At 42.8% G+C, this 24,465-nt stretch overlaps 1 protein-coding gene across 10 annotated transcripts in view; it reads right to left on the reverse strand.

Annotated features, from left to right (window-relative positions):
- MYO3B (myosin IIIB) overlaps nt 1-24,465 on the reverse strand; it is a 486,811-nt gene that overhangs the window by 444,581 nt on the left and 17,765 nt on the right. For all 10 annotated transcript variants that reach the window (XR_011570836.1, XM_070803483.1, XM_070803498.1 and 7 more), the window contains exons 2-6: nt 15,485-15,668; nt 14,425-14,559; nt 4,317-4,421; nt 3,982-4,081; nt 1,694-1,770 (exon numbers count right to left, since the gene is read on the reverse strand). Coding sequence is in view for 9 of the 10 variants with exons in the window: in XM_070803483.1 (XP_070659584.1) it covers nt 1,694-1,770; nt 3,982-4,081; nt 4,317-4,421; nt 14,425-14,559; nt 15,485-15,668 (601 nt within the window). In the remaining variant the exon portion in view is untranslated. The remainder of the gene's footprint in view (nt 1-1,693; nt 1,771-3,981; nt 4,082-4,316; nt 4,422-14,424; nt 14,560-15,484; nt 15,669-24,465) is intronic.

A 24,465-nucleotide genomic window follows, 5' to 3' on the forward strand; every position in this document is an offset into this window, starting at 1 on the left:
ATGGCTGGATGGCATCACCGACTCGATGGACATGAGTTTGGGTGAACTCTGGGAGTTGCTGATGGACAGGGAGGCCTGGTGTGCTGCAACTCATGGGGTCGCAAAGAGTCGGACACAGCTGAGTGACTGAACTGAACTGAACTGAAGATTGAGGAAAGTTGCAGAGCTCTGAAGTCCACTCCAGATGATGTAACAATATATAGAAAGGTTTAAAGAAATGATATATAAGGACAGATTTGGGGAATTACTTGTTTTTCCACTACTGCTGAGGCATTAAAAAAAAAGTAAATTGGGGAAAAGTAACCTGAGATGAGGTTGGACAGCAGAGAGGCTTGAATGTGAATGGCTTCATTCCTCATCCAAAGGAATGTTGACTTTGTCCTACAGTGTTTCTCAAAGTAGAGTTCATGAGATCCCTATGAAAATTTTTATGGTTTGCCTTTGTTTCAGTTGGAGAAGGCGATGGCACCCCACTCCAGTACTCTAGCCTGGAAAATCACATGGATGGAGGAGCCTGGTGGGCTGCAGTCCATGGGGTCACGAAGAGTCGGACACGACTGAGCTTCATTTTCACTTTTGTTTCAATGATAATTTTATATGTAATAACGAAATGGGAGAAGTTGCAGTAAAAAAAAACGTGTTCCAGATTATCTGGATGGTCATTTGCCACATAACTTCAATGCCCATATTTATTTTTATTATGAAGTTGTCATCAAGTCAACAGAGATGTACCAGTTAGAGGCCAAAGGAGACGCTATTTAAACAAGGAGATCACACAGCTGAGACAGAGTAAAGCGGTGGGAGAACCGGATCACCACACGGTATGCGGTAATAAGAATGACAAAGTAACTCAAAGTAATCCATGCTGTCATGCTCTGAAATGGATTCACACTGCAAAGGACAACTGAGTTTCACAAAACAATGTCATTTGTCTCATTAAATTAAAACTGTTAATTTTAATGTTGCTGGCTTTGTAGTTTTTCATAATACATTTCCCCCCATCTCTAAGGAGATGACTACACAAGTCCTCTTATTAACAGAGGGCATTTGCTTGATCCCAGGCTGGAGTGCTGTGGAATTCAATGCTGATCTGACAAGCAAAGCTGTAGCTATGCTTCAGGGTCTGTTGGTATCTAGCCTGGAAATTCTGCAAACTTTTATATGTGTCATTTCACAGAGGATTTTGTGGTGATGCCAGAACTAAAAATTAGACCCAAATCCCAGGTTTCACTAGAGATAGAAAAAAGCACACAAGAGAAGTTGTTATGTATCCAGTATTAAAAAAAAAAAAAAGCTAGGACTATGGCATATTGTTCTGAAGGCCACCTGGAACTGAAATCTGTCTCTTCATTGAGCCATGTGTCACTGGGTCTGCCTCTATCCAGGGAAGGTGACCTCTGCTAATTTACACAATGGTGGGATGAACTTGCCAAGCCATGACCCTTGGAGAACATGGCGTCTTCTGGAGGAGGCCTTTTTTCTAACTGCCTGAAGGTATTCTATGGGCCTCTGTCACTTAGTCCTGAGATTAAGTGTCATCACTCTCACCCACCAAATCAGAACTCCCACAGTTCAATGAGGATAAAGGATTTCCTTCTTGCTGAAAGTTTTGTGAAGTGTGTGACTTTCCCATAAAAAAGGCATAGTACCAAGGCTTTCAACAAATACACAGAAATAGATGCCCTCTGCTCACCTCAGGGGCCATCCAGAATGGGGTGCCAACAGATGTGTTTCTCCGTAGACGTGTACTGGTGAGTTGAGCTGAGACACCTACAAGAAAAGCGTGTCATAATTCAGCAGCGAGCAGACGATGCTAGACCAGGGCTTGCAAACTTCTTCCATAGAGGGTCAGACAGCAAATATCTTAGGCTTCGTGAGCTTAAGGCTCTGTTGCAACTACTCAACTCTGCAAAAGCAGCTCAGATAACACAAAAGCAAATGAGAGTGGTTGTGTTTTCGCAAAAATTTATTTAGGGATGCATATCATTTTCACGTATCATACTCTTTTTTGATTTTTTCCCCAACTGTTAAAAAATATAAAAATCCTTCTTAGTTCATAGGGTGAACAAAAATGGGACACAGGTCAGACTTGGCTCACAGGCTGTAGTTATGAGCACTGTAGGTATGAGCATTTATCACTCTGTCTAAATCACTAGGATATTTTTTTTTCTAGTGAATATTTCTATCCGTACTGCTGCAAAATTGGAATCAAAAGAAAGCATCGAGAACTAGGATTAACCCCAAATACCTTCCTACTATATTTCCAAAATATTTCAGGTGATATCTAAAAATGGTGCTTCATTTGATGGAGGAAGAAAATTGGCATGTATTATCTATAATTGAACATCAGTGTAGACGTAAAAAATTTTCAGTGCTTTATCTTACCTAGAAGGCTGGAAACCTGTCAAGAAAAATACACTTGTCAAATGGAAAAAGAAATAGACCAAGACTATTATTATCTAGGGCTCAATGTTGAGGACTTGAATTTTAATATAATTCCCATGTACTTTGTTTTAGTCTTTGGTCAGTTCTCTTTTTCATGCCACAACAGATATAAAGGTGAATTGGATTAGCAGTCAGAAGCCCTGTTTCCCATAGCAATTATGCCTTTTCCTATTAGACCTCAAGCAGACAACCTCACAATGAGTCTCAGTTTTCTCACCTTTAAACTGGGGACAATACTGCTCATTACACCTAACACAAAGAGCTCTTAAACCTCAAGTAAGGGAACAACTGTGAAAATGACATAAATTTTGAAAATGAAAAGCATTTGTAAAATGGAAAGCATTTTACAAATATAAGGTACTGTTTTATACCAAGCAGAAATCTACCACAGCCCTTAAGACAATGACAATAGTTGCCACTAATGTTGTCAATAAGAACTAAAAAACTTGGATACATGTGCTCATCAGGAAAGAACATATCTTTAAGAACATTAGGCATAGATTTGCCAACTACCATGGGTTGTTTTTTGAGGGTAGTTTCACTAACTGCTTACATTCTTTACTCTTTATTAGGAAGCCAGAGAGGGTTCTTTAAACTCTATTTAAACACCCTAAAATTTTTCTTTGCTTTTTTAAAAAACAGACCAATTACTTAGTGCAATTTCATTTATCTTTGAGTAATTTCTTCTGAGCAAATGATTCACTGATACATTTTAACACTAAATTCTTTCTTACCAATAAAGCAATGAACATACAAAATCATCTTTTCTCCTCCTATGCTGACACTGAAAAAGAACATTTTAAAAAGTGCTTCTGTAAATGTTTTCTCATTATTTATAGCAGTCATGCTGAAGGACTAACTGTTGTTAAATTCATTTAGAAGATTAAACCATTTGATAAACTTAAAAAGGAAAATCAAATGGTTTGTTGGATTCAATACAAGGAGTGTTGTAAGGAGATATTAATAGTTCTCTGGCCTTAGGTGATATAACTCTGTTTCCTCTCACCCTTCCATTTCTTGTTAATGTTTCCAGTTCAACCAGCCTCACATGTAGCAGCAATAATCACAATTTAAAGGATGTTAGTTTCCAGACCCAAAGGAGTATTTTACCTTCTGCTCACAGGGAATTAGTATGCCTGAGGCTAGAGAAAGTCATTTAAAAGACCAAACGGTTTTCTCTTTTCATATGCAAAAGAATAATAGACAAAATGTAAATTATAGACAATTGCCCTGAGTTGTGAAATCCTTCGCAACAAACCAAAGTTTTTCCCATCAAATTTTTCTTTTGAAACACTTTCATATTCTCTCTTTAATAAAATTGCTTCTAAAGCTGAAAATAGATTAACAAACAGCATCTCCTAGGGTGATCCATCTGGTGAACCCCGCTCCCCACCCCGACTCTCCAGCCTGTGCGTCACTGGAAAGGCCCTCAGCCTTTGGTGTAGAAGAGAGGCCCCAGTCTTCTGAGATCACAATAAATGGCTGCCTTTGGCTAAACTGCACACATCAAGAAAACAAACGACAAGCCGTCATTACCAAAGTCAACGAGCTTAACTCCTCCTTCTGTTGTCAGAAGAATGTTATTCCCCTTGACATCACGGTGGATGATTCGGTTATTGTGCAAATGCTGAAGGCCCTTCATGGAGTCCCATCGCCACCAAACAACAGGAAAGAGAAAAGGAAAATTTGCAACGGTTAGTTTTAAACAATTACCCTACTATTAAAATCTAATCAAAGTCCATATTAGGCTACACCTCCCTGCTGTTAATACACCTGGCATATTATAGAGCAGTTTCCCCTTGTTAGTATGCTGTGGGGAGCCAACCAATGACAAACTGCCCCCTCGACCCCACCTTGAAGGACGTCCTTACCAAGAGGGCCCCATATAAGATGTATGAGATCACTGCTTCGTCCAACCGCTGGTTGCACCTAAGTAGACTTTTGACAAGCTCGGTGACTGAGCCCCCATTACACAGCTGCAAGAGGAGGTGCCGGGGAGAGAGACAGCAGGAGCATACATACAAAAAGAAAAGAAAAAAGACATTAGGAAAAGCCCACCAATTACCGACCTCAAGTAGTAAATTTGCAAATCACAAAACTCTAGGTTGGAACAATGAAACTTCACATTTCCATTGCACAAATCTAGTTCTCTGTGTGTATGTGTTTGTGTATATTTATTCAAGGTGATGACTTATGATTGAAAATACAAGTCCAAAAAAGTTGACTTCTTTCTCAAGTTAAATAGCAAAGCACAAGACATTATTTAGACATTAAAAAGAGAATGCATATAATAATCATGGTGAGTTGTTATTGGAAATTTTACATGAATACTGTCTGTTTAAACACACACACACACACACATGCAGTTTGAAGGAAAGACAAAGTCAAGATGAATGCCCTTGATTCTTGGGAGGGGATAAATTTTATTTCAAATCTTGTCTCCAGTGCTGGCACTGCAGACACCAGACGCCCAACCAGCAGCTCTTTCTAGAGTTGCTACTGCATGTCAGATTTATGGAATGGAGCCGCATCATATGTTCATTTAACCTTTTCATATTCAACTTTAGAAGCTCAGCAACTTTATGCTCTTTTTTTCCCCTATAATTAAAAACATTCTAAAAGTACAGCTTTCATATTTGCTCTCTGTTATAGAATATACCGAGATTTTAGATACATAAACTAGGCATATTATTTTTTCACAGCAACTTAAGGGTTTTCAAGGATAATTTTGACTAAATGCAGAAGGCAATGTGTAGGTTTGGGTGTGCTATATGCCATTTTAAATCAAGGGTTCTTAAGTGGTTTGAGCAGGGCTTGTATATACCTTGAAACTGTAGGCAGCATGTTGTATATTCATCTTGTACTTTCCTGCTGAGAAAATTCACAGCTTTTGTCAGATGTGCAGAGCCATCCTTGTCCATATAAAGTCAAGACCCTGATTTAGAGACCTAGGTTTCCTCCTGGCACTTTGTGTGTAATTTGAGAAAGAGTTAACTAGTGAACAGTGGGCGTCCCCTGGTTGTGGCTGCTTGAGTCAACTGGCTTTTTGTAAGCAAGGCAATCTGAGGGAGCACAGATTAGCACCTTTCCTAAAAGAAGACACTCTTTATCAAGGGAATAGTACATTAAGATCTATTTGACTCTAATTACAAACATTTGCAAGGTTTTAATAAATGGTGAGGAAATGTTTTTGTTTGATGAATGTATCTCTTCTTGCTACATACATGGCAGATACCTTGCCCACACATTAAGAATCAAGATAAGCTGAAACTTATCTGAATCTGCCCATGTTTTAAAAAACTTAAGCTGAATCTGCCCATGTTTTTACCATGTAAGTTGCTCACAAACACTATTCAACTAAAAATCCAATATAGAATTGTTTGTGGGGGCTGAGTCGCTTCTGACTCTTTACGACTCCATGGACTGCAGCCCGCCAGGCTCCTCTGTCCATGGGATTCTGAAGGCAAGAACACTGGAGTCAGTTGCCATGCCTCCTCTATGTGATCTTCCCAACCCAGGGACCAAAACCTCATCTCCTGCATCTTCTGCAGTGGCAGGCAGTTTCTTTACCACTAGTGCCACCTGGGAAGCCCCAGTATAGAATTAGGAATCTTTAATAAAACTATGATAAATCACTATCTCTCAGAAAGGATTCCCTCCTGAATCCTTGAACACTGAATCCTGAACAGTGAAATGCACTGAAGGCTATAGTGGTCTGGGATTTTATAAGTGTCCTCAGAATCCTCTCTCCACCAATGTTTGGTGTAACTTGCTAAATCAACACCAACATTTCTCATGACCATAATATTGAGTACCAGCGTAATTTCTTCCAAAGGATTCCACATTCTTTTTATTTCAACTATGTCTTAACATAACCCTGAAGGGCACATAACATTCAATGTTCAATCTAATATTCTCTTGAAAAGTGAATGCATTTTCAGTGTCATGATTCATAGAAGAATCTTAAAAGCTAAACTTTCAATAAACATAAAACAATTTTCTCAGGACTCCTCCAATTAGATTTTACATTTCAAGGGAACAAAAACAGGAAAACTGAACATAGAGTCAAATGATGATCATGTAAGAATGCAGAACATGACAGAAGGGATGTTTTGGACCCACAAAAAAAAGTCCTTCCGAGGCTGATGGCATAGAGCTTGGAGAGCTTGAGAGAGTAAGATTAGGGTGGGGATGCTCCCTTTTGGAAGTGGGAGTTGTATAAAGGAATAATGATGATGAAACTACTTCATATGAACCTCTTTTATTCAGAAATGTGCAGGGAGACCTCCTCACAGGAGCCTCATGCCAACAAAGCAGTGTCCACGCTGTACAAGATCCACCAAGCCTGGGATTCTAACTGTCCCTACACCTGACCTGCCTCCTGAGAAGGCTGTATGCAGGACAAAAAGCAACAGTTAGAACCAGACATGGAACAACGGACTGGTTCCAAATTGAGAAAGGAGTACATCAAGGCTGTATATTGTCACCTGCTTATTTAACTTCTATGCAGAATACATCATGCGAATGTCAGGCTGGATGAAGCACAAGCTGGAATCAAGATTGCTGGGAGAAATATCAACAACTTCGGATATGCAGATGATACCACTTTAATGGCTGAAAGCGAAGAGGAATTTAAGAGCCTCTTGATAAAGGTTAAAGAGGAGAGTGAAAAAGCTGGCTTAAAACTCAGCATTCAAAAAACTAAGATCATGGCATCTGGTCCCATCATGTCATGGCAAATAGGTGGGGAAACAATGGAAACCGTGACATTTTCTTGGGCTCCAAAATCACTGTGGATGGTGATTGCAGCCATGAAATTAAAATATGTTTGTTCCTTGGAAGAAAAGCAATGACAAACCTAGACAGTGTATTAAAAAGCAGAGACATTACTTTGCCAACAAAGGTCAGTATAGTCAAAGCCATGGATTTTCCAGTAGTCATGTATGGATGTGAGAGTTGGACCATAAAAAAGGCTGAGCACCAAAGAATCGATGCCTTTGAACTGTGGTGTTGGAGAAGACTCTTGAGAGTCCCTTGGACATCAAGGAGACCAAACCAGTCAATCCTAAAGAAAATCAACCCTGAATATTCATCAGGAGGACTAATGCTGAAACTCCAATACTTTGGCCACCTGATGTGAAGAGCCTACTCATTGCAAAAGATCCTGATGTTGGGAAAGATTGAGGGCAAGAGGAGAAGGGAGTGACAGAGGATGAGATGTTTGGATGGCACCACTGACTCAATGGACATGAGTTTGAACAAATTCCAAAAGACAGTGAAGGACAGGGAAGCCTGGCGTGCTGCAGTTCATGGGGCTGCAAATAGTCGAACATGACTTAGGGACTGAACAATAACAACAGCCTGCTCATGACTTGCAAGAGATTTAGAACTTGATGCTGCACTGGCAACAAGGTCAAGGCTAGAGTTTGAATGAAAAGGAGAGACAGGGAAGACCCCATGATAAGGAGTATCAGGGACCTAAGACACAGGGAGATACCAAAGGCAGACAGTAGGAGGACTCAGGGTCATCACACGGTTGGAGTGTGGTCTCATTGCCATACATGTCAGATGCCATGAGCATCTGCTGTATTCAGATTGAAATGTCACCCCAGAGAAGGACAGGAACAGGGAAAAAGAAAACCATTTAAAAGCTAAGTCCTTATCCAAGTGACTAAGCTTTGAGCTGGATTGTGAAAATGGGAAACAAATTCCCCAAACTTGTCCCTTTCCAAAGAAGTACTCAGCTGACTACGTTTAACAGGATGAGTTCAAATCAACTATTTCCTCTAGGCAGGCTGGGGGCTCAAGAACAATGTTAGGTTTAGCTATTGAAAAGAAAGTGACCTTTTGGTTCTCAGTCATTTGTAACTGTCCAGTTTGTGTCACTCAATCATGAACACTGTCCCTGCACTCAAAGAGCTCAACACCAGAAATGGACACGTGAGTAATGAGTGGCAGGTGGAAGTGGAGTATGCCCAGGGGTATGGTGGCACTGAAGAGGGAAGGGTGACCTCTGCCATGCCAGGGTAGAGAGGGAACAGTCTGCTCTTCCTGGAGGATGTAACACATACAATGAATCTGAAGGACAAACGAGCTTATGGCAGGTGAACAAGAAGAGAGTCCTTGGAAAAGGGACACCGTGTGCAAGGAAGGGAGCACAAAAGAATGAGATGGGTGGGAGTGTTTCTATTTGCCGGTCCATCTACGTGCGTGTGTGTGTCTCTGTCTGTGTGTCTGAATTCTACGTACTCTGCCTCTGTTGGGACAAAGGGACAGAACCTAGCACAGAGAGATGGAGAAGTAGAAAGGGGGACAGGGGATGCAGGCGTGCCCTGCCAAAGTGTGTGGACTTAATGCACACGAATTACGATACCATAGTATACCATTGGATAGGAGTGGTAAGCTAGCAACAGGTTTTAGACAGGAAGTCTGTTCAGATTTCTAGAAAGACCTTGGTAGCAGATTGGAGGGTGGACAGAACAGGAAGACAAAGGGAGCTAGACACCTGTCAGGAATATTGAAGCAATCAAGAGAAGCAAGGTCAATAAGTCAAGAGTCCTGAGGACAAAGAATCAGGGACAGATACAGAGTGGGTGTTGGGGGGTGGTGCTTTTATAAGATAGCATTGACACGAATTTTTGACCAGTTGGATAGAGAAAGTTAAGAGACAGAGTCTAGGGATCTTGTGAGCATATCAATAAAGTTCTTTGATCCTCTAAAGCCAAAGCAGTAATAGACACGCAAAGCACTGCCACACCTTCATCAGAACCACTTCTCAGTCTGGCTTCCATCTCAGGGAGGCACACGCTTTATTGAATTGCAAGTGCACTATTAAAATTCTACCCAGAGAACATTTAAATTAAATACTGGGTGATGATCCAAGCTAACTCAACCCTGGAATTTTCCCCTGAAACCTCATTTTAGTCTCTCTCCTGCCCTACTTTCAATCTGGCCATTTCTGGAACAAGAGCCTATTTGGTGGCATTTTAGATGGGTAGCCAACTTACAAACTTTCTTTATAGCTCTAGAACCTACGGATGGATTAAAAGCAGCCATTTTGTCAGCAGGATCAAAACTCAGCTGTAGATTTAAGAACAACAATAGAATCTGACTCAGTTGGTGCCTTTTGTTCGCTAAATGTCAGAGTTTAAGAGCTGTCTGATTTCTTGTGGCTCAAAGAAACATATAATTAAACGGCTCAGGGTACCTTTAGAGGAAGCAGTCCTGTGAAGCTGATAAGCCCACTAGCAAGGTTTTAAAGGGCAGCCTGTGGGTTACAGGGAAAGGACTTAGGGTACTTGGATATAAAAAAGGAAAGCAGGTACACACTGACAATTGTCTAATCAGAGTAAATATTCAGTGAAATGGACTGAACACTTTAAAAGCATGACAAGGGAACTATATTTAAATGCATCAAATAATATAATCCTCTTAAAGCTGTAAGGAGGCAGCCAAGCTTCCTACTTCACCCACCCCTGAGGGTTGGCACCTGCAGCCTTTTATTCCCGCCCACGCTGCCAGCCATCAGACTCAAATACAGAGGTAGGTCTGCATCCCTGCGTTCCTCCCTATGCCCTCAGCATTCAGGAAATGTGGCAGCTGGATGCATGTTGAATTTAATGAGCGTTTCGCTCCAAACCAAGAAAAACAGAAAAATCATTTACATTCCACATCTATTTTCCAAAACATCGTTGAATATTGATTCAATCACAGTATGTGCGTTTGCTAAGATGGTCGTAATTTCAAGCAATAAAATGTTCCTTGCTCCATAAGCCATCAACTTTCCTCTACATTATTAAAGAATGACCCATGCAACACAATCACCAGACCTTTATTCTAGTTGAAACTCTAACCTTCAAGTAGATCCTGTACTGGCATGTTGATTTGCCCTAAGAGGACAGAAATAGGAGGAATTTATTTTCAGTGCTTTTTGGTTCAGTGGATTTGATCTTTCAAGGGTGTTAGGTTCTACAGAGGGCATAAAGCAAAAGGCGAGGATTATCAAAATTACTCTTGAAGATGCCTTAGGGAGCACCATGTTAGACAATGTCCACCTCTCAGGAAGGCCAAGCAACATAGTTTTCCTCCACAGCATTGGGAGACATGTGTTTTTTACTGATACAAAGTGAAGTCACTGTCTTGCCCCTACAAGAATGAAAACAATGTCACTTGAAACCATGGAGTTCCAGTCAGGGTGGGCTGGGAGGAAGATGCTCACACCGCGAGAGGCAGGAGGGCCCCAAGACCCCCACCTCCTATTTCAGCCTCTCTCCAGAGCACATCGTAGATTCGTTGGGTAGGCAGAATCACTCCAACACTTCAGCTTCTTAGGCCCTCTTGTTTTTGCTGAATAAAGATAGCACATGAATATAGGGTGCAACTCAGCTGCATTTCCAAGTTCTTGCCTTCTCCACTCCCAAATGTTCTGTACTTTCCTTCTGACCCCCAGGCACTCCAATGACTCTCATTCTAGAATCCAGCCAGAAACTGTCATTGGAGTCAGTGTTCTGTGCTCCAGGGCTTTCTAACCATCTCTGGCCAATCAAAACATGGTTCAGACCATTAGGGTTCCACTATGACCCTGACTTATTAACATGATAACCTTGACTCATGCCACTCATTCCAATGGGTGGAAATGCTTTAAGGTGGTAACTTGCAATATAATGGGGCTTAGACTGGACTTTCTAGGGCCTTAAATAAATAAATGCAAAATCTGAACAGAGGTATCATTTCCCCCCACTTTGGCTTAGATACTGAACTTACACATAGATCTTTGAGAGGAAAAACAGGTTTAAAATAATTCTTTTATTTGGTTTTAAAATATAAGGAGTATTTTTTTAGTTTACATTGTCACTAGCACTCTAAACGCTCAACTATTTCTTTTAAGTTGAACATATTATTTGAGCATAAATAGTATTTACCAGTGGAAAGTTTTATACCAAAGGAAAACAGAAAAAAATATATTTCATGTCTTAGCAAATACTAGGCATTTTGTCTGAATATGGAGCTTTTCTTAAAGGTCTAATTTCTTATTATGTTTCATTTAGGTGAGAGATAATACAACTTGTAGATTTTCTGAATTTAACATTAACTAGGATAAAACTTATTCACAAATTATCCAAAAGATTATTATGTATGTTTGTCTCCATATCTTTCTCCTATAGTAGTTGTCTGTCACTGAGGAAAGCTTTGGTTTGCTTTCTGGTAACAATTAGTACTTAATTTCAGAAATGACATTTTTATTTGCTCTTGTTTTCAGAGTTGTGGTGATTTAGGAGGGTTATTAATAACAGTTTTCTATCCTCAAGAATTGCTTTGCGGAATAGCTTCTCACGGTTCCTTTCATCATATTCAGCAAGGAAAGAGCAAAGGCAATATAAATTTAATCTCAATATACAGGATGAAGGGAGCAATATTAAACAGACCATAATTTTATTATGCAAGTTTCCTAAAGCACTCATTAAAAAGCTATAGGCGGCGCAGCATGGTCAAGGCACTGTGTGGACTGTCATTATCTTCCAGCGGAGGGGGGGTGTGTGTGTGTGTGTGTGTGTGTGTGTGTGTGTATAATCAGGAACTGCTGCCATTTCAACCAGAGATCCAAAGTCTATTTCCCGGACCTGACAGACAGCATCATGGGCAGCAGCAACACAGAATGGGAGAAAAGCGAAGTGCAATCCTTCTCTAGTTCTGCCGTATAACTGGTTATGGGACGGTAGGCATGCCACTCCTTCTCTGGGTCTCTATTCCTCAAGTGAACACTAGGAGAGTGACCTGAAGGAAGACCAAGGTCCCTGCCAGCTCTAGGAGTCCAGGAATCTGTGTCTATAAGCGTACTGGAGGCACTGGACACAGCTAACCCAGGAGCCTGGCGTGGATGGCCCATTCCTAGACAGAAAAGACTGAGGATGTCTGGTTCCCCGTGCCATCAGCTTGGGCATGGACCAACAGAACCCGCAAAAGGTATAATATCTGCATACTGTATTGCCGAGGCATGAATAATTCAGTGTGCCAGGGCAACCTCATTATCTGTGCTTAGTCACCCAGAAAAAGCAAGCGACAGTCCGCGGGGGAGTATTTGCACAAGATCCAGTTCACAGTTCTGAGCTCCTTCTCATCTTTCAAGGCCAGGTGCAGCCCCTTCGGGCTGCCTCAGCTGTGCCTGAGGGGCTAACATTCAGTCACTCCTCATGGGGAAGAGCACTTATTCTCCAGGTGGTGGCAGGTCTGAGCAGCCTACCTACCCACTCGTCAAATGGAGGGGGGGACAGTCCCTTTTCAGGCTCTGGAAAACCCCTGGAAGGTCCAGTTTTCTATATCTGAATGCAGAGTCTTTTTAAGTTGGGGTAAAATGAAAAGAAACTAGAACTTCTTGGTCACTGTACTTATATTATTAAATGATAATCAAGTTTAAAACATTGAGATCTTACAGAGTTTAAGAAGAATATAACCCTAGAGACATTAGAAATTATTATTTCAGAGATCCTAGAAGTATTACTTTCCATATTGCACGAGAATAAGCATTTAAAAATTAATGTTATGAATATTCTAGAGCTTTGTACACAGGATAAAATCTGTAATATTCCCAGGGAAGGAGTGGGGGATAATAAAATCCAAAAGATGATACTATGAGAACATGCTATGTGACGTAACCAATCAACTAAACAGAAAAAGATGATTTCTAAAAACCAAAATCCCTTACATCTTTATATTCTGAAGAGCGCAACTAGTGTGATAGAAATGTTCCTTGCAGATTATCCCATCTAAATACAACAAATGAATTTCTCATACATGGTTGCTACGGCATCCAGTATATATTGTCTCATGACCAGGCCCTCCCAGAGCCAGATGGGAGGTTTTCAACAAAAGACCCCAGACGGTGAATCCAGGACTGACCTCCCCTTTGTTGCTTCTCTCTTAAAGCTTTCACACCTGTCCCCACACTCCTGGATCACACGTGTGACCTCAGGCACGGAGGCTGGTTCAGAGGGGTGGAGTCTAGGACAGATGAGGGTGGGCCTCGTGAGCACGAGGCAATACAACAGACCTGTCCTAATATACTGACTTCACATGCTGTCACTGCGTTGTTGCCATGTTAGTCCCACGGACGAACTGTATTTGCAGGGAATGGACTCTTTTGCACCCAGTTACACACATTCATTAACAAGGGAGAAAGAAGGGCAAGACTATAGAGGATACAGTGATGCTGGCTTCAGACTGTCTCTTCAAAGCAGATGTGGCCAGGAATATCAGCTGCTCCCTGCTCCCAAGTCTCAGAGGCAACTCTCACCAGGAATTGTGCCTAGCTACAGGAAACTTCCTCCCCCAAGGCCACATGCCCACCCAGGGTGGCATGCACCCAGTGATTGGTTGATGCAAAGATAAAATACAGGACGACCCTATAAGAGCATCCCAGGTCTTCTTCTCCCTGAGGATGGGCTGAGGCCTCTGTTGCACCTACACTGATGTTTCCTATCTCTCTTGTCCAATCCCACCTTCCGTCCAGGTCTAGCCCCCAAAAGAGGAACTCTCCAATAACCTTCCATACACAACTGTCAGAGTTTATTTTCAGGAAATCCAACCTGAGATGAGGATTAATGGCCATGAATGGGCTGATTCAAATTTGGCAAGCAAGTAAACCTTGGGTTAACAACTTTTGAAAATGAGCTGCAATCAGTTGGAACATGTTTTCTGTGAAATTTTCCCAGCCTGGAGTAGAAAATAACCTTTTCCAACTGTATTTTTATATTCATTGTATTAGAAAAAAAGATTGTTAAAACCTCAGAAGCAGAGAAACATGCACATTTTCAGCACACAGCCTACCTGTAAGAATGTAGAGAATACCACATCTGGTAAGGTACCTGTGTATGCAGGAGAGATCATTTCCCCTAAATGTGCATCTTATACTATTTAAGCAATAACGAGTCTGCTCACCCCTGCTCTGTCTGAATCGATGGTCACCCAGCGGGAGCCTCTTACCTCCAGGACCAGCCACAGCTGTCCTCCCACACAGTGATCCGCTTTGTAAAACATTCCGTAAAACTTTACAACATTGGGATGATTCGGGAGAAACTGCAAAATGTTGTATTCTGCCTCAATCTCTTCATCCATATCCTATATAGGGGAAAAAATGCATGCTGAATTCAGTATAATGTGTGAGGTAGGGTACAGAACTGATGCCATGATCAGGCAACCCCTTAATAAAGCATATTTAGTCTGCATTTTTTATGTCATCATTACCATATCCTGAAATACCAACTAAAGCCTCCTAGTTGTTAATCAGTAAAATGTCTTCATTATATATCTTTAATAATAATATCATAAATATCTTTTTAAAATTTAAAAATGTCTGAATTTTCAAAGCAATTAAAGAGAAGTAGTGCAAAGGGATCCAACCAGGATACAACACTTATAACCTCACTGTACTAAACAGTGGACAGCATTGTAAGCTCAGTGTTCAGTGCTCTGAATTATGATGCCAGGCTAAGATGACTGAACACCACAAGTCTGGGCCACTTTGTAACTTACAGAGAGACCAGACTGTGTAAACCTAAAACATCACTCTTAACAAGAGAATAACTGTTGAAGAGCCCTGGGGACTAAAACCAAAACAATAGTAAAATGGACAAAAGAGAAAAGCAAAGGAACTTTTGACCCCAGATGAAGTCCCTTCATTCAGATGGGCTGGACTTCCCTGGTGGCTCAGACAGTAAAGTGTCTGCCTATAATGCGGGAGACCCAGGTTCAATCCCTGGGTTGGGAAGATTCCCTGGAGAAGGAAATGGCAACCCATTCCAGTATTCTTGCCTAGAAAATCCCATGAACGGAGAATCCTGGTAGGCTACAGTCCCTGGGGTTGCAAAGAGTCAGACACGACTGAGCAACTTCACCTCACGTCACTTCATTCAGGAGGGCCAGGGAGTCGTAACTCATTTTGGGATATCATGCCAGGTTTCAGTATCTCTAGAAAATCACCCCCAGAATCAAGAAGGAAGTTGAAAACTCAGTGTGCATGAAACCCTATATTGTGGGTACTTACACTGATTGGATCTAGAATTTTTACTGCGGCCAGGCTCCCATCTCTCTTATTAGTCACCTTGTAGACCTTGCCATAGGTGCCTTTACCTATGGTCTCTATAATTTCCCAGGTATCTGTGGGATCTGGAAGCGATTCAAGTCCAAGCATTGTGGCGTTATAATGAAACAATCCATACAGATGTCTCCTAGTGGGAAGAAAAGCTTGTTATGAGCAACAGATCACAGGAGTAGTGTCAGTGGGCTTTTGAAACAAGAATATTTTTATTTCTTAACCAGCAATCTTGTGGTACTTTCCTTTTTTTAAATGACCCCTTGTACTTTAAGAAGTTTTTTTTTTTTTTTTAAAGAGATTTGAAGCATCTTTAAGAAATGCAGGTAGAAGATAGAGGGTGGGCAGCATGGCTCTGGAACATCTTCAGAAACACAATCCTAAAAGGGGAGATTATATCCACACAGAAGGAGGGAGTAAAAGGGCCAAAGAGGATGTCCAGTCATGACCAGACAAGCTTATTCTAGGTTGCTAGTAGTGGCTGCTGATGCCAGGAAAAAATCTGAAAGTCTCAGGTCTGAGATCTTTACAGCCAAATCATGTAACCTTGACCAGGTCTCTCCAATGGTCACTAGAAACTAGCACCCAGCCTCTGTGTGCAAAGTCTGGGCTGTTAGGAAGGAGGATCTGGTGCCTGTACAAACCCCTATGTCCCTGTCCTTTCAGAAAGCTTATGTTAAATCTTCCAGGACTCCCCTGAGTCTTGAAGGCTGGCTCAAGAGTTAATGATTAGGAAATGTGAAGATGCAGAAACAAAGAATAGCTATTGGGCCAAGAAACTGGTAACAACTTAGACTATAAATTCACCACATAGCAGAAACACTAAACTCCCAGTTCGCTGAAAGATATGGATAAAAGCCTGACACACATTTCTGAATTGTTTCTACAGGAAGAAGACCGCAACCAGATGAAAACTGCTGACCATAAGAACAGAGATTCTAGACTGGTTGAAACTAGAAAGCTGATGATGTTTGCAACTTAACCTTGATGCCAACCAATCTGAGATGCCTCTGCACAAGTTGATCACACATCCTCCCTCACACTCCCTTTAAAAGTCCTTCCCCAAAGCCATCAGGGAGTTCAGGTCTTTGGGGCATCGGCTGTCTATTCTCTTTGGTTGATGCCCTGCAGAAAACATTGAACTTTGTTTCACCACACCCCGCTGTTGGTGGATTGGCTTTGGTGTGAGCAGGTAAGAGAACCTAAATCAGGTCTGGTAATAGCATCAGTCAGTGCAGAGTATCCATTGTCATCCAGGTCGTAGGTCCTACAAGGATTAGCCAAGCCCAGAGCCCATCCACACAGCAACAGCCTACTGTGGGAATCACACTGAATGGCTAACCAGAAGCTGCAAGCTCACCCCACCTTCAGTTCAGTTCAGTTCAGTTGCTCAGTCGTGTCCAACTCTTTGTGACCCCATGAATTGTAACACACCAGGCCTCCCTGTCCATCACCAGCTCCCGGAGTTCACTCAGACTCACATCCATCGAGTCAGTGATGCCACCCAGCCATCTCATCCTCTGTCGTCCCCTTCTCCTCCTGCCCCCAATCCTTCCCAGCATCAGTCTTTTCCAACGAGTCAACTCTTCGCATGAGGTGGCCAAAGTACTGGAGTTTCAGCTTTAGCATCATTCCTTCCAAGGAAATCCCAGGGCTGATCTCCTTCAGAATGGACTGGTTGGATCTCCTTGCAATCCAAGGGACTCTCAAGAGTCGTCTCCAACACCACACTTTAAAAGCATCAATTCTTCCTCGCTCAGCCTTTTTCACAGTCCAACTCTCACATCCATATATGACCACAGGAAAAACCATAGCCTTGACTAGACGGACCTTTGTTGGCAAAGTAATGTCTCTGCTTTTGAATATGCTATCTAGGTTGGTCATAACTTTCCTTCCAAGGAGTAAGCGTCTTTTAATTTCATGGCTGCAGTCACCATCTGCAGTGATTTTGGAGCCCAAAAACTTAAAGTCTGACACTGTTTCCACTGTTTCCCCAACTATTTCCCATGAAGTGATGGGAGCGGATGCCCTGATCTTTGTTTTCTGAATGTTGAGCTTTAAGCCAACTTTTTCAGTCTCCTCTTTCACTTTCATCAAGAGGCTTTTTAGTTCCTCTTCACTTTCTGCCATAAGGGTGGTGTCATCTGCATATCTGAGGTTATTGACATTTCTCCCCACCTTAGCAGTAGTCTATTTAATAAGGACTTGGCCCTGTAAAGTTTAAGTACTTTAAAGTACCAGCAGCAAGCTTGGCAGGCAAACAAAGTCACCCTAGACTGGTCCCATGAAAAAGCCCCTTCAAGTATAGTTACTCCAAGGCTGGAAGATGGGTCTCAACCCCAGGCTGCTTCTAACCTCAGGAAAGGGGCCATTAGACTCCAACAGGAACAACCACAGCATCCAGTCCCCAGGGGTCCACCTAGAGTGAGCCCTTTTGCCTTATGCTGGGCAATCCAATTTCCACTTCTAATTATCTTCCTGACTGCATTCACTCAAGACACAGCCTTTTGACTTGGAACAAAAATTCACTTTTCATCCTTACCCTTTCTGATGGGGGCATTTCAAAGATATTGAAAATCATTACCAAAACCAAACAAAATCCCAATATCTGTGGTATTGATACTGGGAGGGAATCTGTCTTTCCAGAGTCCACCTGGCAGGAATTTCATGCTCTGAAGGGGTCTCCAACCAGCAGCTTGAGAGCCCAGGCCAGGCTCATCCTGGGCTGAGACAATGACCCTAAAAGGTCAGATGGTCAAACAATTCTGGTTTCAAGATTCTAATGAACTCTAAGCTTTCCCCTTGGCCAGTGTTTCCCCAAATCCACCTTTCTCAGCACATGTTTCACAATTCTTGCCATATATGTATGTTACCTGTGCTATTAGTTACTAATTTAAATTACTTGCTTTTTTACATAAATAAATGTCTTGTGTTTTTTTAAATTTTTTTGTTGCCATAGATTGCTGGGAGAAATATCAACAACCTCAGATATACAGATAACACCACCCTAATGGCAAAGAATGAAGAGGAACTAAAGAGCCTCTTGATCAAAGTGAAAGAGGAACAGGAAAAAGCTGGCTTAAAACTCAACATTCAAAAAACTAAGATCATAGCATCTTGTCCCATCACTTCATGGCAAATAGATGAGGAAACAAAGGAAACAGTGACAGATTTTTATTTCTTGGGCTCCAAAATCATAGTGGGTGGTAACTGCAGCCATGAAATTAAAAGACGATTGCTCCTCGGAAGAAAAGCTATGACAAACTTAGGCAGTATGCTAGAAAGAAGAGAGATCACTTTGCCAACAAAGATCCGTGTAGTCAAAGCTATGGTTTTTCCAGTAGGTGTGTATGGATGTGAGAGTTGGACCATAAAGAAGGCTGAGCATCAAAGAATTGATGCTTTTGAACTGTGGTGTTGGAGAAGACTCTTGAGAGTCCCTTGGACAGCAAGGAGATCAAACCAGTCAATCCTAAAGGAAATCAACCCTGAATATTCATTGGAAGAACTGATGCTGAAGCCGAAGCTCCAATACTTTGGCCAGCTGATGAGAAAATCTGACTCAATGGAAAAGACCCTGATGCTGGGAAAGATTGAAAGCAGGAGGAGAAGGGGACAATAGAGGATGAGATGGTTGAATGGCATCACCAATTCAATGGACATGAGCTTGTGCAAACTCCAGGGAAGCCTGGTGTGCTGCAGTCCATGGTGTCACAAAGAGTTGGACGTGACTGAGCAACTGAACAACAATAACAACATGGCATGTAGGATCTTAGTTCCTCGATCAGGGATCAACCCCACACCCCTGGCAATGGAAGTTTGGAGTCTTAATCACTGGGAAGTCCCATATGTATCTTTTAAAGGCACTTCATATCCCTACCCTAAATCATTTGCCGTGTATCAAAATTAACTGTGAAAAGATGATTATACTAAAAGCAACAGTTGTTCAAGCACAGCCAGGGACTGCTGCCCCTGTTCTTTTGGGGAAAAGAAGGAGATCATGGAGTGATGGGGTAGAGTTAAAGACTAGCACAAACTTTCCCCTTAATCTCATCAGAAGACATGAAAAAGAATTAGCAAGTGAACAATTTTGTCACTATATAATTCACTGTCCTTTATTGCAAGATCCTCAAAACCTCTGAACACCTTGGGAACGGCTCTTCAGCTCAGCTTCTACAAAAGCGAAAGGCGGGATCAACTGGGGATGTTGATTAAGGCCAGACAAGTGGGGATGGGGAGGGTAATGAGATGTGCTTCCTGAAGAGAAGAATCTGGCCCATCGATGTGGGTAGAATTACTTTATACTCACCAGGACAGGCCCTGTTTCTCCACTTGCATCTGGGCTCAGCGCCACTGACACAGAGGTTCTGAGCCAAAACGCCTGCACGATCCAGGCCCTGCCCTGCTCAGCCCCAAGATCTGCCTAGCAACGCATCTCTCTGGGCCTCAGTTTCCTCACTGGCATGGTGGGGCTGCTTCTGCCACCCACTCTGCATTGTGCCTATGAGTCTAAGAGGATGAAGACAGAATGAAGTGAACGTGGTGAGTGCCAACCAGTGACAGTCGCCGTCACAAAGGCTCAACACCATGTTCTGCCTCAGCAGAGGCAGCACAGCTTCTTGCTCTGTTCTATTTTACCCTCAGCCACAAACCAAATGAGAACCAAATTTGCTCTGCTCCAAAATGGCAACCCACTCCAGTATTCTTGCCTGGAGAATCCCAGGGATGGGGGATCCTGGTGGGCTGCCATCTATGGGGTCGCACAGAGTCGGACACGACTGAGGCAACTTAGCAGCAGCAGTAGCAATCAGTTATCAGTTTCCAACACATGGCAAGAATTCGGTGTGCGCAAGTGAAATGAAATCATAGCCCGTGGAAGTGGGAGAGGACCCTGGAAGCCCTCGAATCAAGTGGTTTCCTAATGATTTGGGGCCATGACACCCTTTTGTTAAATTAAATCTTACTTAGGATGCTGATGGATAAGCTGAGAGAAGTGGTGTCCTTCTGGCTGAGCGAGGCTGGGGAAGCGGGTGCCTGCACTGTGCCTCCCATGGGGGACCAGAGGGAGCACCAATGCCCTGGTCTGCTTGCAGCTGCTGGGTTCAGCACTGAGAGTCCTGTAGCCCGGGAAACCTCAGAACTAGGCAAACCAGGACAGTCTGTCACCTTAGACTCTGGGACCTTCTCTGAGCACTATTAGAAAATCCCTGATTAAGTAGCCTCCACCACCACCATCTCATCCCCTGCTATGGTTAAATTGCAACTTCCCCACACCCCAATTCATATGACTGTGTGTGTGTGTGTTAGTGTGTGTGTGTTAGTCTCAATCGTGTCCGACTCTTTGCAACCCCACGGACTGTAGACCACCAGGCTCCTCTGTTCATGAGATTTCCCAGGCAAGAATACTGATGTGAGTTGCCATTTCCTTCTCAGAGGATCTTCCCAACCCAGAGATCGAACCTGGGTCTCCTGCATTGCAGATGGATTATTTACTGTCTGAGCCACCAGGGAAGCCTGCCCCAATTCATATATGGTGAAGTCCTAATCTCCAGTACCTCAGAATATATTTGGAGATAGAGCCTTTAAAGAGGTAATCAAGGTAAAATGAGGTTATGGGGCGGAGGGGTGGGAGGAAGTTAATCCATATGACCAGTGTCCTTTAAAAAAGAGATTAGGGCACAGACACACGGAAGAAAGACTCTGTAACAGAGGGAAGATGGTCATCCTCAAGCCATGGAGAAAGCCCTCAGAAGGAACCAACTTTGCTGACATCTTAGTTTGACTACTAGTCTCCCGAACTTTGAAGAAATAAATTTCTGTTGTTTAAGCCACCCGGTCTGTGGTACTTTGGTACAGGAGTCCTACCTAGCTAACTAATGGGTTTCCCTGGTGGCTCAGTTGGTAAAGAATCTGCCTGCAATGCAGGAGACCTGGGTTCGATCCCTGGGTTGGAAAGATCCCTTGGAAGAGGAAATGGCAACTCACTCCAGTATTCTTGCCTGGAAAATTCGATGGACAGAGGAACCTGGCAGGCTACAGTCCATGGGGTTGCAAAGAGTCAGACTTGACTGAGCAACTAAGCGTGTGCACACGCGCACGCGCGCGTGTGCGCGCGCACACACACACACACACACTAATTTACAGATGAAACTGAAGTCCAGGTTGGTGACAGGACTGTGTCGGGGTAGTACAGGAATGGGAATCCAGGCTTTCCTAAGCCTACATAATAGAATTAAGGGAATCCTCTGCTTAGCAATGGTTCTCTCTGACCAACTGCACCAAATACTGAACAGTTCTGTGAGGGAGATGCTTCCCACATGGAAGCCAAACGCATCACAGACCTAATAGACAGCGCTCTCTGCACTCTGCAAAACAAGAAAAACTCACCAGAGGGGATCATCTACAGTCGACACCAGTAATGGGTGAGCGGGAGGCAGACCCCCGAGGTTCCACTGCCATGCCCATCATGTTGACCTGGACATTCGTTCACAGACAAGGTTAAATAAAGGTGCGGCAGAACAGGCACACATTAATAGGCTTGCCAGTCTGCTCTCTTTAAAATCAATACCCGACTCTATAAACTCTCTGATGATTGATTAAACAGCCAGCCCAAACAGTGGCTGCTTATACAGCCCCATAAAGGTGGTGATAATCTGCTCGGGGAGGCAGCCCCACAGACAGCTGAAAAGCTGCTCCTGGCCAGAATGTTAACCTTGGTGGGTAGATGGTGCTTCTGCCTATGTCTGTGCCCAGAGCCTCACGTAATTAGCCAGGAGTGAACAAAGAAGGGTCAGGAGCAGTTTGGAGTAAGAGGGATGAACGTGGGACTGCAGTTTCCTGAGTCCCCACCATGAGGTCTCCATCATTTTATTCAAACACAGAATTAAAGAGTGACCTCAGGAGATTTGGCTTCCCTGGGAACTCAGCTGGTAAAGAATCTGCCTGCAATGTAGGAGACCCCAGTTCAATTCCTGGGTCAGGAAGATCCCCTGGAGAAGCGATAGGCTACACACTCCAGTATTCTTGGACTTCCCTGGTGGCTCAGCTGGTAAAGAATCTGCCTGCAATGCTGGAGACCTGGGTTTGATCCCTGGGCTGGAAAGATCCCCTGGAGAAGGGAACACCTATGCACTCCAGTATTCTGGCCTGGAGAATTCCATGGACTGTGTAGGTCATGGGGTTGCAAAGAGTTGGACATGACTGAAGACTTTCACTTCACTCAGGAGACTTGAAGTCTCAAGTTACATGGGTTGCTCTCAATGCAAAACAAATAGAAGGACAAATCTACCTGGGAAGATGTGAGTGATGGCATTTTTCAGCATGAGATGGGTTCATTCAGTTTACACCCCAATTCATATTTCTTATGGACCTGGACATGTCTGGAGTGTGGCTGTTCTAGAGTGAAGACTTGGTGAATACTCTTTGATTTTTTTATGTAGTAATACTACAGAAGTTGATACCACAAACAGATTTCTGATCAAAGTCACTACTCTCTCAGAGCAAGGTTCGCTGTCCCCTCTCTTCCTGTGGCATCCAAACCCTTCCACTATGGGGAAAAGCTATCAGCAAGGCAAGGAGGACATCACTTACGAAAGAAATCTCCATCTAGTACATAAGGGTAGCCTAGGTATTAAAGGAATGTTTCCCTACCTTTGCCCACACATCACAATTAACAAAATATCTAGGATATATCCAACTTCTCATTACTTAAGCCACCAGATAGATAGATAGAAAAGCAGACAGATATTTAATAAGAGACTTTGAACAACGGGGCTTCCCTGTGGCTCAGATGGTGAAGCATCTGCCTGCAATTCAGGAGACCCAGGTTCAATCCCTGGGTCGGGAAGATTCCCCTGGAGAAGGAAATGGCTACCCACTCCAGTACTCTTGCTTGAAAAACTCCATGGACTGTTGCCTGAGGAGCCTGGTAGGTGACAGTCCATGGAATCGCAAAGAGTCGGACACAACTGAGAGACTTCACTTTAAACAACAAGGTCCTACTGTATCTCACAGGGAACTATATTCAGTATCTTGTAATAACCTATAATGAAAAAAAATCTGAAAAGAACTCACGTAAATATTTATATGTATATATAACTAAGTCACTTTGCTGTACTCCAGAAACCAAGACAACATTGTAAACCAACCATGCTTCAATAGAAAGAAAAAAGAGACTTTATCTTTGTGGTAACAGAATCCCTTAGAAGTTAAGAACAATAGTCTTTGTTTTGTTTTGTTTTTAGAAGGCAGTCTCCTAGAGTCATAGGCCGTGCCTCTTTGCAGCAGTTGGGAAAGCAGGCTGTCAATAATATTCTTTCTGTTGATAAGTACAAATGGACTGAACACGACCTCTGTTTGCAACTAAGAGCAGGGGCAGGTCTTGCCCCACCAGAGAACAGCTCAGCTCCAGGACCTTCTACCACAAGAGAGGGGCACCCTGACCAGGTTACACGTCACACTGCAGTGAGGAGTTCCCATGTGGCTGTAAAGTAGTAGCACATCTGCTGCTTTATCTTAGCAGGACTGAATGTCTAAAGACTTCCTGAGGAGTTCTGGTTACAATTATCAGCAGAGGACACACTTTAAAAAATAAGCCAACATATTCCAAGCTTAGGTTGCGGCAAACATTTCACCATAGAGATTTAAATTCCACACATTTTTAGCAATCACAAAGGAAAGTCAGGCATCCTGATGGAAGAACACCCTAAGAAAGAGTGTTGCCAAAAAAATTAAAGCTGAATCGGATCAGACTTCTAGATTACCAATTTACAGGAATAACACAGGTCAGGGCAACATGCTAGACAACACCGTGGGTGTGCAATAAGCAAAATCCAGACTCGGTAAGAAATGCTCCAAGACAAATGACCCAACTTCTTCAAAAAATAAACTGCAAATAAAAATAAATAAACTGAAAGGGAAAACCTCAGGATTAA

The sequence above is a fragment of the Bos indicus genome, chromosome 2, assembly GCF_029378745.1.
Source record: "Bos indicus isolate NIAB-ARS_2022 breed Sahiwal x Tharparkar chromosome 2, NIAB-ARS_B.indTharparkar_mat_pri_1.0, whole genome shotgun sequence".
NCBI classification, from domain to species: domain Eukaryota; kingdom Metazoa; phylum Chordata; class Mammalia; order Artiodactyla; family Bovidae; genus Bos; species Bos indicus.